Source organism: Lepisma saccharinum, chromosome 22 (genome assembly GCF_977018435.1).
Source record: "Lepisma saccharinum chromosome 22, izLepSacc3.1, whole genome shotgun sequence".
NCBI lineage: Eukaryota > Metazoa > Arthropoda > Insecta > Zygentoma > Lepismatidae > Lepisma > Lepisma saccharinum.
The window spans coordinates 9588563-9606402 of NC_139250.1; the positions used below are offsets into that span (position 1 = coordinate 9588563).

A 17840-nucleotide genomic window follows, 5' to 3' on the forward strand; every position below is an offset into this window, starting at 1 on the left:
GGCTAATTGCAAAGATGAGGACTACCAATGACACGATGAAATTGGAGAAGGGACACTCACAAAGAACACCCATGCTAAGACTGGAATTCAAATCCGGGACCTCTGGTATAGTAAAACCGAGAAGAGAAGATCGAAACCTATGAACAGTGATTTTTTTATCCACACATCTCCTACACTGTAACAATCATATTGGTTGTTTGTGTGCTTACATAGTATTGTGTATAATATTTATATGTAATGTAAAATTTAATAATTTAGGTATTTAGTAGGGATGGGCCCGATTAATCGGTACTCTATCGGTATCGGCCGATATAGGCATATCAATTTATCGGTAAAATTACCGATATATCCATAAATATATGATAATTTAGTGCACAATTCTGCCATTTTGTTGTAATTTTTATGGATAAACTCCATACCCTACTTTCTAAAAAAGTAAATGTCTAAATATATATTTTTTTTTGCACTGCAGTCACCTTGAAACAAACATTTATTAAGGAGGTCAATGAACCTTTCAGGTTCTTCAAGGATCATTTGTAATTTTATATCGGATCGGTAGAATATCAGTTATCGGTATCGGTAAATTTCATATCGGTACTTTATCGGTATTGGCCAAAATTTCATATCCCTAGTATTTAGTTATATAAGATTGGCCTGTTCGATATCATTGTAAATTTTGCACTACACATGATCAAATAGAAATAAATAAAATCAAATCAATCTCTCCCCCTGAAATTTCCTAACCCTGCCCCCCAGCAAATTTCTGGATAAACCTCCGACTGGGAAGAAGATACAAGAAAAGAGACAAGAGTTGCAAATTAAAGGGAAGTCAGTAATTTTTTCTCATTTTGGGAGTCAAATGTGACCCCACCCTGTACAAACTGCTGAAGTGTATCCATATCCCTTCTAACCCCACCACTGAAATAACCATTAGACTACAAAAAAACACCAGACTCATTCACAAAATAAGATTACAGAGTGTGAACTTCAATAATTTTATTACTAAAACAGCACTGAATATCCACGGGCAATTTACATAGAAGGAAATGCACATTACTGTATAAATTAATTTTACATACATACATATATATATTTAAAGAGATCTGGAAAATATAACGAATTCTCCAAGGTAGGTGCTAGTAGGGATAGCAGGCATAGACTGCAAAACCTCTAGCAGCAAATGGAATCTAACTTATATCAACATCGGATGAGTATTTTAATGGATTCATTAACAGCATATTACCACGAAGCTGGCAGATTTGACCAGCAGATCAGGTTAATGGCACTGCTACATACGCAATGACAGTGAATAGCGTCAAGCAACTAAACAATAGAAGTATTAAAGTGTAACATATGCATTTCAATAGCAAGTACTACGACACACAACGTAATACAGTTAACAGTTAGGATAGACAAGTACACGTACGTTCATGCACACGTAATTAACTTGTAAACTCGAATGCTTCAAATAAGCATCAGATATGTGGAAAAATCACGCATTTCTGCACAAGACATTAAACATAGTTAAAAGAACATTTACAAAGTTTTTCAATTTCCACAAATTGTCTTGTGGGACATTTAGCATGTATTCATTCTGACGTTCGACTTGATATATGTGTTTGTAGAAGAGGAAACAGTATTATTATGTAGTTATATCTTATATATTTCAATATATGTATTCATAAGCTGTTTTATGCAAAGTAGCTGTGGATATCTGTTACGCAACTCAGCTGTTGTAATAACTACATTTCGATAAGGAAATAAAATTATAAATTACTGCCCAAGTATATGTATCATACATAATTACAATAATTAGAGAAAACTTACACTCAATACAGCTTTATAAACAATTACAACAAATTTAATTTGTTTTACTTTGAAGTTCTTTTTTAGTTATTCAAGTCTCCATGACACTTATGCATATCATCCACACTGGCTTTTTCAAAAAGCACAGTTCAGTCTTTGATATAAAATTGGTTTATGCGTCTTTCGCTCATTTCACATCAACAAATATTTATAACAACTGCCAACAACAAAATGAGAGAATATTTATAAATATGTTGACAAACATACAATACACACACATGCATACTAACATATTCATCATGGACATATATTATTTGTTACCAAAAAGGACAGAAGAGACATATAAGATGATAATTTTCTATAAAATTGGACTGGAATAAATTCTTTCAGGGTTTGTAAATATATGTGGAATATAAACAAATACATTTTAACTTCTCTAACTAGAATTTCTCAAGTACGTAATACATTTTAGTTTCTAACACAGAAATTGTTACAATGAATCAATCTTAGAACCAATGTATGTGAGAAAAATAATTAAGTAATATCGATTTACATATGTGATGAGATTTAACTCGTGTAATAGATAATGACATGTATTCTTATAAAAATTATTATTGATTCTATTGAATGATCCCACAGGTTTTTATTATAAAGATTTATAAATAAAAACAACTATAAGATTATAATTATGATTTTGATTTCTGTGGGAGATACGTTACTCATTTTCAGATCAATGTCATTAAATTTTGACAAACTTTATATGAAAACTGTTTTTGACTACAGAATCAAATACTCTACACTGAATACAAATATATTTTGAGAATTAGAAAGAAATCTAACATTGAAAAATTAGAACTAACTGCATATTCAAACAGATTTACTGAAAGGTCAGCTTAATAAAATCTGAAAGAATATGTAGTTTTGCCAACATTTGCCACATATAGAAATTATAATTTAAACATCAACAGAAAATTTAATATAAAATTTCTATTTCAATTATGAAATACAGTATAAGTGTATATTTTGATTATTGCATTAACAAAGGTGGGGAAATCCAAGTTGCAGAACTGTGTATAATGATTTTGTTTTTTTACTTATGTTGACTAGCATAAATATAAGTATGATGATGAACAAAACAGATATTTCAATGATTCTAACAAAATACAGGAATAGATTTCGTATGTCCCTAATTTCAAAATCTGCTCAATTCAAATATTTGAAGATCTTTTTGGTTGGAGAAAATGCTCCATTCTTTCTGCTTTTATGAAATAATCTTCTCTCATATTCTTCAACATATGTTGTACACTTAGTATTTATTACATGATGTTTAAAAAAAAGAAACGCATAAGAAATGCAAGAAATGAAGAAATGAAAACTATGCTAGAGTTCACCATAATATTATTAAAGTTATCTGAATTAAATTTATACCTCTAATAAATTATACATATTCTATAAGCGAATAGCCATATTTTTTCATTTTTACAACGATTTTAATCAATACCACAAAGATAAATTATTTTAAGTATATTATTTTGAAATATTCTGACTAAGTCATTTTGATTTATATGGCTAAATTCTCTTAAGCCATATAAAATATAACTAAAATATTCACAAAAATTTGTCGAAAAAACAATTTAGTGCTAATACTGTAATGTAATACATATTATTCTTAGTGTAGACTGAATATGAATTCTTTGCAAAGCTTTATGTTGGCATGGGCTGTCATTTCAGCAATTGAATAAGTACACTGAAAGCTAGAGTATTTATTAATGATAACAATGAGACAGCATTTTGAAGAATCGAACACAAACACACAAAATATTCAGATAGAGGCCTGTTTACTATCATGTTTCAGTTACAAAAGTTGCTTATTGAATAAAAAGAAAGTTATGGATGTATTATACATAAAATAAATTATATCCTGTTTCAGATTTTGAAACATGTACCAAATACTTCCCAAAACTACTTAAGTTTATTTTTTAAGCTCTGAATGAGTATGTCTTCAGTTCTGTCTTTTTTAAAAAGCATTCGTAAATGTTAAAACTTACAAATATCACGAATATTCACATCATATTAAGTGAGTGTTTTCCATTTGAAAATTATTCTCTGAAAGAAAGAATAATTGTTTCACACTCCAATTTCAAATAAATATTATGGATTTTGCACAATAAGTGTTGGTTATAAGTGAAAACTATTAACTTTTTACCAAATATATAATAATTACATGTATGTTTTCGATAAAAAAAGACTTCATTTGCCTATCAATTTTTGCAACTCACTGTCACCATTCACAGGAAGCGAATCACTGAAATACATAGGCAAATAAAATGATTTTTCACAGAAGAAATATGACCAGAATTATTACATATTTGTTGGAGAAGTTAATCCAATCATGTATGTGCTAAGAATTTCAATGTAGATTATTGTTTTACACACTAAAATCAAAAGACATGTTATCTATATTAACAGTCTGGCAGCGAAATATTTCAATTTACACACTCTCCATTTCAGTGCAATTTAAATAGTTCATTCTGAGAACTCTTGTTCTTTTTGGTAGAAAATATGTTCTTTACAGCCATATTATATAATGTGACACCTTGCTAGGCTCATTAAGTAATTTTTGAAAAAAAAAATATATATATACATATACCAATTAAATGTGTACTGATTTACAGTGAAAAATGTGGCACATAAAACAGAATACTGAACATAACGCCTCACTTAAATCATTATGTTAAGCAGAAGTACAAATCATACTTACACCAAAAAAAAAAAAAAAATGACAGTCACTCATCTCAAATACTCTGCACTATTACTGCAAGTTGAAAACAGGCCTCTTAACATTTGACTAAAATTCCTGCGGCAGGAAAAAAAATAAATAATACATTTTACTACAGGCAGTGACACAACAATTATTGCTCTTCTTGTTCTGGACACATTGAACCGAGAAAATGGCGGACAACATAACATGTTATAATGGGAGTTACGGATTTTTTAAATATATTTGTTCCCACTTCACATTGTACATATTCACTGAGCTTTTATGTTTCTTGACAACACTGAGTATTTTTTTATTCTCTTGTTACATTCTTCAGCAAATGATGATATTCCTCTTCCCTCAATATTTCATCTTCGTAACTGAAAAATTTATCACTTGAATGGACGTCCCTTCTCCTTCTGTATGAAGTTTGACTAGTAGCTTCAATGCACAAAACGATGAAGCGATTGTTGCAGGAGAACTTCTCCTGGTCGAGCAGTCTATCTTTTAACAAGGAGGATGCTAGTCCTACTTTATTCGTGCTTGCAGAATGCCATGCATCGCAGTATGTATCCATGGCTCGTTCGCCGTGAGAATGTGATCCATGCCAAACTATTTTCTGTGGCCTGATAAACAGAGACAGAAGGGGGATTTAAAAGTGCTGCAAACTTCATGGCAAGTAAAATAAAATGCAAATAAGAATATTTTAATAAAAAGTTAACTGAGAACACTTTTAACTAAGGCTGAGCCAATATCACTTGGTACTGATACCGATACTCTCATCGATTTCCACCAATACCCATGCATGAAAACTAATAATTAAAAGTTGTTCAAAATATTTTAAATGTTAGTTTCTTACTATTCCACTCTAATTATAATTATATAAATCAATTTACAATGATTTTCATTTTAAAATATTTGAGAATTACATCAGAATATAAAAACACTAAGTTGCTGACCAAGGCAGTTTATTAAGATAAAATACACTTAACAGGTAACATTTCAACCCTGTATCAGGGTCTTCCTCAGACGAAGACTGACGAAGTTGGTCAGCAACTTAGTGTTTTTAATATGGAAACAAGGCTTAATTATATTACAATCAGAATATAAAATTACATGATATGTTTGTTATCACTAGACCTCGGATTCTTAGGTTCTAAAAAGCATGCTTTTAGGTTCCTAAAATAGGCTCTAAAAATCCTAAAATAGGTTCTAAAAATTCTGAAATAGGTTTTAAAAATATTAAATTAGGCTCAAAAAATCCTGAAATATAGGTTCCAAATAACTTAAACCATACAAAATTCATGAAAATTACTGACTAGATAGAATCGTTAATAAAATCACAAGAACCGTAAGAAATTTTGGTAGATATATATAAGAACCAAATGTTAATTTTCTAACAAAATTTTCATTTGTATGCATAATTTTCAAAATTATCCACAAATTATTATATTACTATACTTGTGTGTATAATTTGCTGCACAATATCAGGGTGGCTACTTACTGGGAATTCTTTGAATTCCAGGAATTATGCGCGAATTATTGGGCTCTGGGAATTAAGCGTGAATTTTGGTAAAACATGAAACAAAGGAACAAGCAGATGTTTTATTTTATCTTTTAAATAACTTTCAACTGAAACATAGTCAGTGGTGAAAAAACGTTACTTCGCAAGGCGTGAATGCTACAAAAGGACAGAACTGACGCAAAAGTTAGTAAGACCACATGCATCAGAAGTTTCCACTTTGGACTGTGCAGGCAGTAGAGGCGATTGGGTGCCAAAACTGGGAAGTGGGGGGAGGGGCGCCGACTTGTCAAAATTATTGGGGGGGCTCTGATCACTGAAAAAATTGATGAATGACTCACTCCCTCCATTTTTTAATTTTTGGCCTCAGTGTTCGGAATCTCGTAAAAGCCCATGAATTCCTCAAAAATATTAAAATTTTTATTCACAGTTAGAATGCAAAATGTCAATTGTTCAGAGATGGATATGTCACAAGTTTCGTTAACCATAATACCAAAATATTGCCGACTTTTAATATCTGCTACCACGGAGTGCAAAACAGATCTCTCTAATATATCAAGTATCTCGTTCTGAATGTCATGCGAGAGCCATTTGTAGCCCGAACGTCCCATCCACTCTCCTAGTTCATGCACATCTTCTTTTGAAACTCTTTTTAGTAAAAATGTTAACAATACTCATTATATACTTAGTATATAGTAATAAGTCATGTGTTTTGCTGTCTCTGGTCATAGCTCCCCCCCAAAAGTTGATGGTTTAGTGGTCTCAGCCCCCCAAAGTTGATGGTCTATAACATTTCAAATGTGTATTTAAAGTTAAATTCATGTGGCACAATTCAGAGTACACTTTACAAGAGAAGCTAAATAATACATTAGATCCTCTTAAGCAAAATTATTTGGGGGGCTCTGCCCCGACATCGTTAACATGCCAGTCATTGAATTGTTAAAAAAAGGTTTAATTTAGGACCATAAACGTAAAATTGGTTCAAACAAGCAAAATAGGTTATTTTAGGCACTATAAAACTTCATCATTAACCAGTGTTTTAATGAAACACTGACGTAACTTATTTCTTTTTTACCTGCAAAGGAAAAAAATAGGTTAAAAACCTGAAATCCGAGGTCTAGTTATCACTAAGTTCAGTTTTTTGAAACAAAACTGGTTCAAAGTTCAAAGAAACGTGAATTTTGCATAATTTCCAGGATAAAGTATCAGCAGGTATCGGCAAATAAACTCCAACCGATATTTTTTGATACCAGTACCACTGCTATCGGTCGATACTGATACATCAGCATCAGTATCGGCTCAGCCCTACTTTTAATAAATGATGTCAATATTCTCACTGGTTCCCACTGATACCAATAACAATACTTGAACATTGTAACTATGGATGGACTGATTTGAAAATTTAACTTAAACCAATATTGTATAGTTATAAAAATTCAGATATCTATAACAGATTTTGCACTGATCCAATAAAAATTACAATCTTCCATAAAAATCAGAACTGCAATAGATTTTACCATGTAAATAAAACTATGTATTTTGACATTTACTTTACAAAACCAGAGTACATGAATTATACTTTTATATTCATAAAAATTATAGTCCCGCATCATGGTCATGTGGCCTAAGGTGTCAGCCTTTGGGCTCTAGCTATGGGAAGCACGCTGGTTGTGTCTCCTGGCAGATTTTGGCCAGTGATTGGGAACGATGGCCACCCACCATCGTAAGGAAATTGGAGAACTGTGACTGAGTAGTGTAGCCCAGTCTTAGTTTGATTGATTAATTTGGTGCCTTAAGTCCACTTTATGCACAGTACAGCTAATCGGGACCCTGAACCTACAGTTTAAAGTGGAATCCGAACCACTATGAGCCTCCATCGGGTATCGAACCTGGGACCCTTTGATTACTAGGCAATGAGGATACCACTGCGCCATCGAGTAGGCTAACCCATTCTTGGAAACTTGCAACAACAACTGGGTGGTCGTTGTGCTCACCACTCTGTAACTGGTTGGGTGATCGCTCACCTCTACTGAGGCATGTGGATCAGCCAGCAGCCAGTATGTAAGCTCTGATCCTCAAGGGGCTGTTGCATCAACAACAAAATTTCAGAAATTTTCACTAAATTACAAATTATAGATACATCAGATCAGCAATTTTGACTCTATTCATCAATATGCATACATCAGCTGCTGCAATAGAGTACAGTTAAATCTGACCGATCCCCAATAAAAAATTTATATTATTCAGTATAGAAGCTGCGGTAGCTCAATTGTTAGGGAATCTGACTACCATGCAAGAGACCTGGGTTCAATCCCTGGCTGGGGAGAACTGAGATTTTTTCAACCTGTTCAAGTGGCTCAGGCGCCCACCCAGCATCGTATAAAGTGGGTACCTGGAGGAAACTCTGGGGGGTAAAGGTAGCCAGGGGCATGGTGCTGATCACATCACCCCCACCTTCGGCCGTGATCAAGAAAGTGTGGGGCCCTAACTCCACACCCGCTATACGCCATCGTGGCATGGTGCAAACCACAGGGGAGCACTTTATTATTTTTATATATTATTCAGGATATTCTAGAGTCATAGCTATGGAAGAGGACAAGTGGGGCAGCTGGCTGGCTTGTGATTTGGTAGTTGAGTGTGGAAGTATGATACATGTAATAAATTGTGAATAAAACTAAAGCTTTTCTTTTTTCATTCTACAGGTTGTAACGACCCTGCATGGTCACCATTCAATTATTATTAGACCCTGCATGGTCGCTATATTGTTTTTAATATCGGATGAAAGAGTTAAGCGGAATGTTCCTGCGAGGCATACGCTTTTAGTTTAACTGTATTCTGTAAATGTTAACGGATCCACCTCTACGTTTATTAGCTTCATTACATGGTAGAACGTTGCAAGGTAGGCCACAGGATAGGTTGAGGGCTGTAGAACAGTTATTATTAATGTGTGTGTAATAAATTTAGTGGTTTTCATTAATTTCAATCATCATAATGTAAGCTTTTCATCCCTCAAGGAACTGTAAAGAAATTCAGTGACAGAAAAACTTACTGCCATTTCCTAGGATGAGACTGTGAAGAGATCAGATGCAAACTAATATCTTTTCCATTTATGTGTTTTTACAAAGTGAGCAAAATAGACCAATAGATTGGCAGGTAAAAAAGTAATGAGTGAATTCCAATGTGGGAAACTTACCATGAGAAGTCCGAAAGAACATTCTTTCCACTGAAACTGTAGATTCTGGGTTGCTGAGAGAACATGCCTCCGTTACCACTAAACATTTCCTTCCAAGAGTTAAACAGTACATCACCCTGCAAAATAAAATGCACATGAAATGTAAGAGTACAGAGTTTATTAAAATATGTTTTTCATATTCCATGCTGTGGTATTGTTGGAAAATAGCATGCAAAATGTTGTCTTGAGTTCTCCTTTTAATTTCATTCACTCAACAATAGTTATTTACAACCAAGTTCTGTTCTTATTACAGGAATTAGTTGAATGTTGTTAGTTCCCTCAACTTCAGGGAGATGGCATTAGCATTCAAATGTCCAAGGGTGTCCAATAGCAGCAGGAAGTTGCAGTGTAACTAGAACTAATATTATAAACCTACACAGATATCAAGGACCTATTTACGGGGGGAGTCCAGGAGGTCTGGACTCCTCCTGAAAGACTTACGAAGAACTGAAATTAAACAGTGAAAATAAATTTTCATATCATTTGTTGTGTAATCTAGGTTTATTATTTCCATTGAACTTATTGGAAGGCAAGGATTATATTGGAATCATACAGTCTTGAAGGGCAGTATATAACCGATGTACCAATTACCAGATGTACGAATTACCATTACAATCGGTCTTACTATGCATTTTTCCCCAAGATTTCATTTTTCTGCTCTCTGAGAAACGAACAGCCTTCTCTGTAAACAAGCATTCTTTCCCATGAAGCCCCACATATATCACCGCCCCTACTTCGAGATAAAGAAGCCAGTGAGTCCCGCAATAAACTCTCATATCCATCTGGTCCACATTCAGCTCACGTCAACATAAATTCAAGCTCAGCATGATGGCTGAAATTTAGAGATGGAGCTAATCACTGGAACTGCAGGCATTTTAAAATTTAAAACCCCAATGAAGACTTTCCCCCTCATCTTAAATAGCCTGGTGCAAATTCTCAGAAATGTGGCTGTAAAAAGTGTAGGAAGTATTTTTGAGGAAAAGCGGACAAACAACATTTTCTGAATGTATTTGATGTGCTGATTCCGAATATTTTGTTTGCCACTCTCGATTTTGATGTTATATGCTTCAAATCGCTAAAAAACAAAATGGCGACCATACGAAATGAGCTCCAAATAACTTTTGAAGGAGCAGAAAGAAAATAGTGATCTCGGTGTCAAACATTATGTTTTTTGGTATGCTGAATCCAAATATTATTTTTTCTAATCTGAAATTTTAAGCTATGGGCACCAAATCGCTAAAAAAACAAAATGGCGGCCATACAAAATGAGATCCAAATAACTTTTGAAGGAGCAGAAAGAAAATAGTGATCTTGGTGTCAAACATTATGTTTCTGGGTATGCTGAATCCAAATATTATGTTTTCTAATCTGACTTTTTTGAAAATTGTTGTAGTTTTTTCCTCTTTTTTAAACAAAAGAACCACAAAAATGACTAAACCTATAATATATATATATTTCTTTTTTTACTTTATTTCAGAATGATAGAAACATAGAACCATGGATCCACTTATAAATTTGAAAAGACCTGCACCTGTGAGCCATCATCTTAAGATATCAGTTCCTCCAGAACATTGCCACAAACAAAGGATTTAGCTACTTCAGATATTCAAGATACTCTCCTCAAAGCTGAAACACTGGGCCAGGTAAAGCTAGACACCTTCGTGAAGGAAAGGATGATGGCCCCTGGTAAAAGTCACACACAAGTTAAGTGATCCTCTACATAAGTCAAATGCAAAGACCTTTAAGTCCCTCTATGAAGTTAAATTGGTAGTAAGTGGCAAGCAAACCATTTTGAAAACTGACAGAAATATTCTCCAGCACCTCGTAACTGCCTATGAGTCAGGTCGTAATGTGAATCTAAATCGCATTTTCTGTCATGAACTAATGCCAATTCCGATCTCCCTTGCCAACACAAACGGAAGTCTGAGAACAGGAAACAAAGTCATTCTAGCTGACTTGATGACCAAGGATGGCATTTGTACACCTGATATATCAATTCCGTCTGCGTCATGCCTTATAATAGATGGTCAAGCATTAGTTGTTGCACTTGGAAAGCCTGCAGGGGTTTTTAAACTTTGGTCAACTGGCAGATGCATTTCTTAACCTTGTTCTTTCTATGGGAAGAAGCTTTAAGAGGATTGATGTCACCTTTGATCGGTATAACACAACTTCAACCAAGGCTGGAACAAGGGATAGGCACTTGAAACATGCTCATTTAGTAAGGAGAGTAATAGAAAATGGATCCGTGCCAATCCCAACAAATTCAGTGACTTTCTTGCTAACTTGGAGAATAAAAAAGATTTGGCCTGTTTTCTCTCTAATCATTTGATCAACAATGCTCCTGGTTTCCGGAGGATTTCACAAGGAGGATGACGTACGAACAAACAATCGTGATTTGTCTATTGAAGGATTGCAGGCAAACCACGAAGAGGCGGACATGCGCATTGCAGTTCACTGTCTTAATTCTGGTGCTGATAACATTGTTGTCTCAGCACATGATGCAGATGTATTAGTGCAATTGGTAGCGTTATTTCACAAGAAATGTATGAAATTGTGGTTGCGAGCAGGAACATAAAAAAAAAAAATCCAGTACATGAAGTCAGGCAGAAGCTTTCATTTACGGATCCTGTCTTCGAAACTCTCATCCCATTCCACGCCATAACAGGATGCGACACAGTATCCTACATTGCTGGGATCAGTAAGAAGACACCATGGAGAATATTTAACACTAATAATAATGATCTACTAAATCTTGGTGTTGACGAATTGAAACAAGGAACAGCACACATGGCAGAGAAGTTCGTATGCAAGTTGTATGATGTACCGGATGCAAGCAGCTGTGATGAAGCCAGAGTAAAGCTGTTCAGCAAAGGAAAAACACCAAAAGCACTGCCGCCTCCCCCCCGCCCCACTACTGATGCTCTACTGTTTCATGTATAATGGGTCCACTATCAAGTCATGGTGTGGAGGCAGTTGGTCATACCAAAACCTGTGCTACCACCACCTACTATCTTGGGATGAAAAATGGTTGATGGACAGCTCCTTCCAAAACTTCAATCGCTGCCACCAATTCCACAACCCTGATACGACATTGTCACCTGTGGATGTTTGGGTGCTTGTATATCCGCTACGTGTTCCTATAGGAAAGGCCAGCTTGTATGTACTGCAGTTTGCAAATGTGCAGATACTGGCACTAAGGAGTGCATGAATATCCATGACTAGAAAAATGTTATATTATTTTTGAAGGCAAAATAAGGTTGAATAAGGATAACGTGGGGATTTATCTAACACTGGTGCTGTTAATATTTCAATATGGTCTTATGCCTTGAATAATATTATTATTTTGCATCTTTACTTCAGAAATGTTCTATACTTTTTTCTGTATTAAAAACCTACTGTTACACTGTTTTATTCCTAGTTCAAAAGTATGGATACGAAACATTGCATGGATGCACATAGCCGCCATTTTGTTTTTTAGCGATTTGGAACAAACAGCTTAAAATTTCAGATTAGAAAACATAATATTTGGATTCAGCATACCCAAAAATATAATGTTTGACACCAAGAACACTATTTTGTTTCTGCACCTTCAAAAGTTAATAGGAATTCATTTCGTATGGTCGCCATTTTGTTTTTTAGCGATTTGTAGCACATAGCTTAACCTTTCAGATTACAAAACATAATATTTGGATTCAGCATACCCAAAAACATAATGTTTGACACCAAGATCACTATTTTCTTTCTGCTCTCTCAAAAGTTATTAGGACCTCATTTCGTATTGCCGCCATTTTGTTTTTTAGCGATTTGGAGCACATAGCTTAAAATTTCAGATTAGAAAACATAATATTTGGATTCAGCATACCCAAAAACATAATGTTTGACACCAAGATCACTATTTTGTTTCTGCTCCTTCAAAAGTTAATAGGAATGCATTTCATATGGCCGCCATTTTGTTTTTCAGCGATTTGAAGCATATAACACCAAAATCGAAAGTGGCAAACAAAATATTCGTAATCAGCACATCAAATACATTCAGAAAATGTTGTTTGCCCGCTTTTCCTCAAAAATGCTTCCTACAGTCAGAATTTTCGAAAATTGTCCCAGTCTAAAACAAGGACCCTCTGTTCTCAAGAGAGTTCGCAGATGGCCAGGCTCAGAATCGAGACAATTACTCTACACATGGCAGTCTCGAATAGATGTCATAACTTCCACGATCACGCCCCCCCCCCCCCCCAGTCTGGCTCAGTGACAGTGATAGTACGGAATCTTGAACTACAACCCTGCCCGAAAATATCTCCGTATCTCTTCGCCTCAGTAAAGTTTTGACAGCCACAGAAGACATAACTTTAACGAAGTGTCCGAGTTAGAATTCGTTCTCGAGATCAGCTCTCAAACAAGAGGTTATTGTGTTTTTGTGCTACGCGATTATCACCCTTCAGTGTAAGCGTTATCACCCTTCCCTTCGGTGCAGACATGACCACGTGTGGGAGGAGTTAAAAGTTCGACGACCAATAGAGAAGAAGAACAATTCTTCCGGGAACGAAGGAACTCGAAGGAAAAAGAGGAAGTAAGGACTTAACAGACACAGATCGATAGACACTGTGCAACATACACAGTTTGGAACATTTCACAGTTTAGAAACACACAGTGCAACATTCACAGTTAAGACTCTCATTTCAGCACCTTTGTAGGTTGGAGAGGAATTTGTTTTCTCCTCTTTCCTAGCTTTGAGATTTCAACGTTAACTTTTAACTTGATAGAAAATCGTTCTCACGTAAAGGACTAGTGTTTGTACGTAACGCTGGCCATCAGCCGCTGCTAACTTGTTTTGACCCAGTGCATCATGGGTCGGTGATAGTGTTTTGTCTATAATGGTGCATGTGTAGGTGAGAGACAAGATGTTGTAAGTATGTCAACAGTAATGCATTAAATATTATGTCATAACATGTTTCAATGTTCAGTGTCTTGATTTCTGATTTCTGATTCCTATTGGTAGTGATAATTTTGGCCCGTAAATGAAGACCAATGCAATGGGAACAAATGCGTCTCATCCATTGGCCAAACTCTTGGACTGTCGACACGATGTATAATCCCGTGTATTAATTATGTTGGTACTTAAATTTCTTTTACATGAATGAACATCCATGCCTAATAATAACGTAAGACCGGATTCGAACCCGTAAACGCCCCTCTTTCATTTATTATTAATACAGAGGTTGTTCCGTCTACGTTTGGCCAATTTCGTTCCTCCCCCCCTGCACTCAGAATGAACTCACCCAACCTTGGTCAGGCATGTTTGTCAGTGTAGTGTGTGAGCTGTAAAAGAGAGGTTGTGTTTTCTCACTGGGCCAAAAATCCTGCCAAAACTGAGCCGCTTTTTGGGAGGAGTGCGTTGTATAACTTTCCAAGTGTTTGCATTTTCTCGCTTGGCCGAAAATGCTGCCAAAACAGTTGCTTTTCGGAAGGTTTTGTTGTAGCCTTTTATGACGCAAAGTTCAGTGTGTCAATGATCAGGAAGTAGTGTAAGAGCAAGAATTGTGACGTTAGTTTGACTTTATTCAAGAATGTGATCGGCAAGTATAAGGGTTGCATGGCCCCAGCGTTCTGTTCTCCAACAAAGGGGACGAGAACACAGCCGTGCACACAAGCAAACCACCAGTATGCAGGCGAAACTTCGCATAATGGGCATGCAAGAGAATCCACCGACCCAAAGACAGATGGAAAATCATCTAAATATGTCTTTGGAAACTGTTAACAGCACCTTGCACTTGCATACTGGTGGTGGCTTGTGTGCACGGCCGTGTTCTCGTCCCCTTTGTTGGAGAACAGAACGCTGGGGCCATGCAACACTTATACTTGCCGATCACATTCTTGAATAAAGTCAAACTAACGTCACAATTCTTGCTCTTACACTACTTCCTGATCATTGACACACTGAACTTTGCGTCATAAAAGGCTACAACAAAACCTTCCGAAAAGCAACTGTTTTGGCAGCATTTTCGGCCAAGCGAGAAAATGCAAACACTTGGAAAGTTATACAACGCACTCCTCCCAAAAAGCGGCTCAGTTTTGGCGGGATTTTTGGCCCAGTGAGAAAACACAACCACTCTTTTACAGCTCACACACTACACTGACAAACATGCCTGAGCAAGGTTGGGTGAGTTCATTCTGAGTGCAGGGGGGGAGGAACGAAATTGGCCAAACGTAGGCGGAACAACCTCTGTATAAGTATTAAAGAAGATTTATGCACATCCCATACAGCATACAAATATCCAGGAGACATCTAATGGATATCTTGTGGACATCCATAGGATATTCTGGAATGTCCAATAGACATCCATAGGACATCCCCTGGATATCCAAATGTCTATCCAGGGGACATCCATAGGATCTCCAGCAACTATATGTTTTGGACAATCTGTGGATCATTTTTGGACATTCTGGATATGTTTTGAATATTCTGTGGATCATTTTTGAACATGATTTGGACATTCTGTGGATTATTTTGGACATCCTATGGATGGCTTTGGACATGTTTCAGACATGGGTTCATGTGATTGGGACATTATCTGGATGTTTATATTTCATTATGGATAAGGATATATTCTGAACTAAAATTGGACTTAATCTGTATATTATGCTGATATTTTTCGCACATAACAGTTGGGCTGAAAAGTTCGTAGGCTGACTCATAGATGGCGTTACTAGAATTAAATCCATGTGATTTTTACTTAGTACTAACCTTCAAAAGATACGTGTATAAATTTCACAGCTGCCGGATAATTAGTTCGTGAGATATAGCATTGTGAGTGAAGCAGATTTTGTTATTGTGAAAAAATGGATAAAAAAAGAATTTCGTGTGTTAATAAAGCATTGCTTTTTGGCAAAAAAAAATACTGTTGAAGCCAAGGCTTGGCTTGATAAACATTATTCGGACTCTGCACCAGGAAAATCAACCGTTGAGAAGTGGTTTGCTAAACTTAAACGAGGCGAAATGAGCATCGAAGACGATGCACGCAGTGGACGCCCCAAAGAGGCTGTTACCGACGAAAACATCAAAAAAGTCCACAAAATAATTTTAAATCATCGTAAAGTGAAGTTGATCGAGATAGCTGAGACTTTAAAAATATCAAAGGAACGTGTTGGACATATTGTGCATGAATATTTGAACATGCGAAAGCTGTGTGCAAAATGGGTGCCGCGCGTGCTCACAATCGATCAAAAGCAACAATGTTTTGATGATTCGGAGCAATGTTTAGCGAATTCAACCGTAATAAAATTGCTTCCCCATCCACCATATTCTCCAGATCTGGCCCCCAGTGACTTTTTCCTGTTTGCAGACCTTAAAAGAATGCTCGCTGGAAAGAAATTTAGCACTGATGAAGAGGTAATCGCCGAAACTGAGGCCTATTTTGAGGCTAAAGAGAAATCGTACTATAAAAATGGCATCGAAAAATTGTATGACCGCTATAATCGTTGTATCGCCCTCGAAGGCAACTATATTGAATAATAAAATCGAATTTTGTCAAAAAAATATTTTTTATTATGTTAGCCTACGAACTTTTCAGCCCAACTGTTACTTTGGATACGAAAATAACATTCCTGGGCTAGATTTACACATATCGAAGACTTCGGGTACACATATGCTTATAACAAGTACTCCACTTTCTCTCTTTTTCACCCACTCTCACATACACACACTAGACGCACACAAATTCACACACGCACATCTACACATCCAAAAAATGCTTTATATTCACAAGTCTATTCTTGACTATCATGGCTAAGCAACTTAATGTCCTCAACGCAAACTGGCAGTGTGTTCAAGACACAAAGGAAGCTCGTGGCAAGGAAACTTTCGCCTGACCTGGCGCATATGTGTGACTCACTGAAAAGACAATGGGCCTACAGAAGATGCAATTCCTTTGGGAGATGTTTTTAAGTTACAATTTATTACTGCATCACATAAGATACTAGAGAATGAACTTAGACTAGATACTATGAATGAATCTTTTGGATATCAAAACATTTATTTCAAACTTTTAATAACACGTGAACGTAATACTACATATCCCATAAACATCTCCAACAGGAGATCTCCTGGATATCCAAAACTGGAGATTCTCTGGATATTCAGGATTGGATATCCCCAATATTCATGGATCTGATCTTGACATTGTGGATATCCTATGGATGTCCCTTGGAGATTTGTGGTAATACTTATCACAATAATCGGATAGATTACTTTTCGTCTACTGGGCAGTTGTTTTTATACAATTTTTTGCCAATCCTAACTACACATAAGCTAGATAAGGAACGTGTGCTGTTATATCTCTATTCTAATATTGTCTTTTTACCTATTCATATAACAATAACAATACATTGTTAATTAATTTACATATTTAATTAATGTTATTAATTTAATTTAATATAAATATTTTAATTTAATCATTATCATCATTATTATTATTTCTGAGACACTTGGTTCGGATCCCCCCTCCCCCAAATGTTGTTCAGTGGTA

At 35.7% G+C, this 17840-nt stretch overlaps 1 protein-coding gene across 4 annotated transcripts in view; it reads right to left on the reverse strand.

Annotated features, from left to right (window-relative positions):
* Nucleotides 1–1016: 1016 nt before the first annotated feature.
* The window catches only part of Mp (collagen XV/XVIII-type protein multiplexin), a 739732-nt gene continuing 722908 nt past the window's right edge, over nt 1017–17840 (reverse strand). For all 4 annotated transcript variants that reach the window (XM_083143962.1, XM_083143961.1, XM_083143960.1 and 1 more), the window contains 2 exons: nt 9280–9395; nt 1017–5190 (listed from right to left, as the gene is read on the reverse strand). In XM_083143962.1, coding sequence (XP_083000088.1) covers nt 4878–5190; nt 9280–9395 — 429 coding nt within the window. In that variant the 3' untranslated portion in view covers nt 1017–4877. The remainder of the gene's footprint in view (nt 5191–9279; nt 9396–17840) is intronic.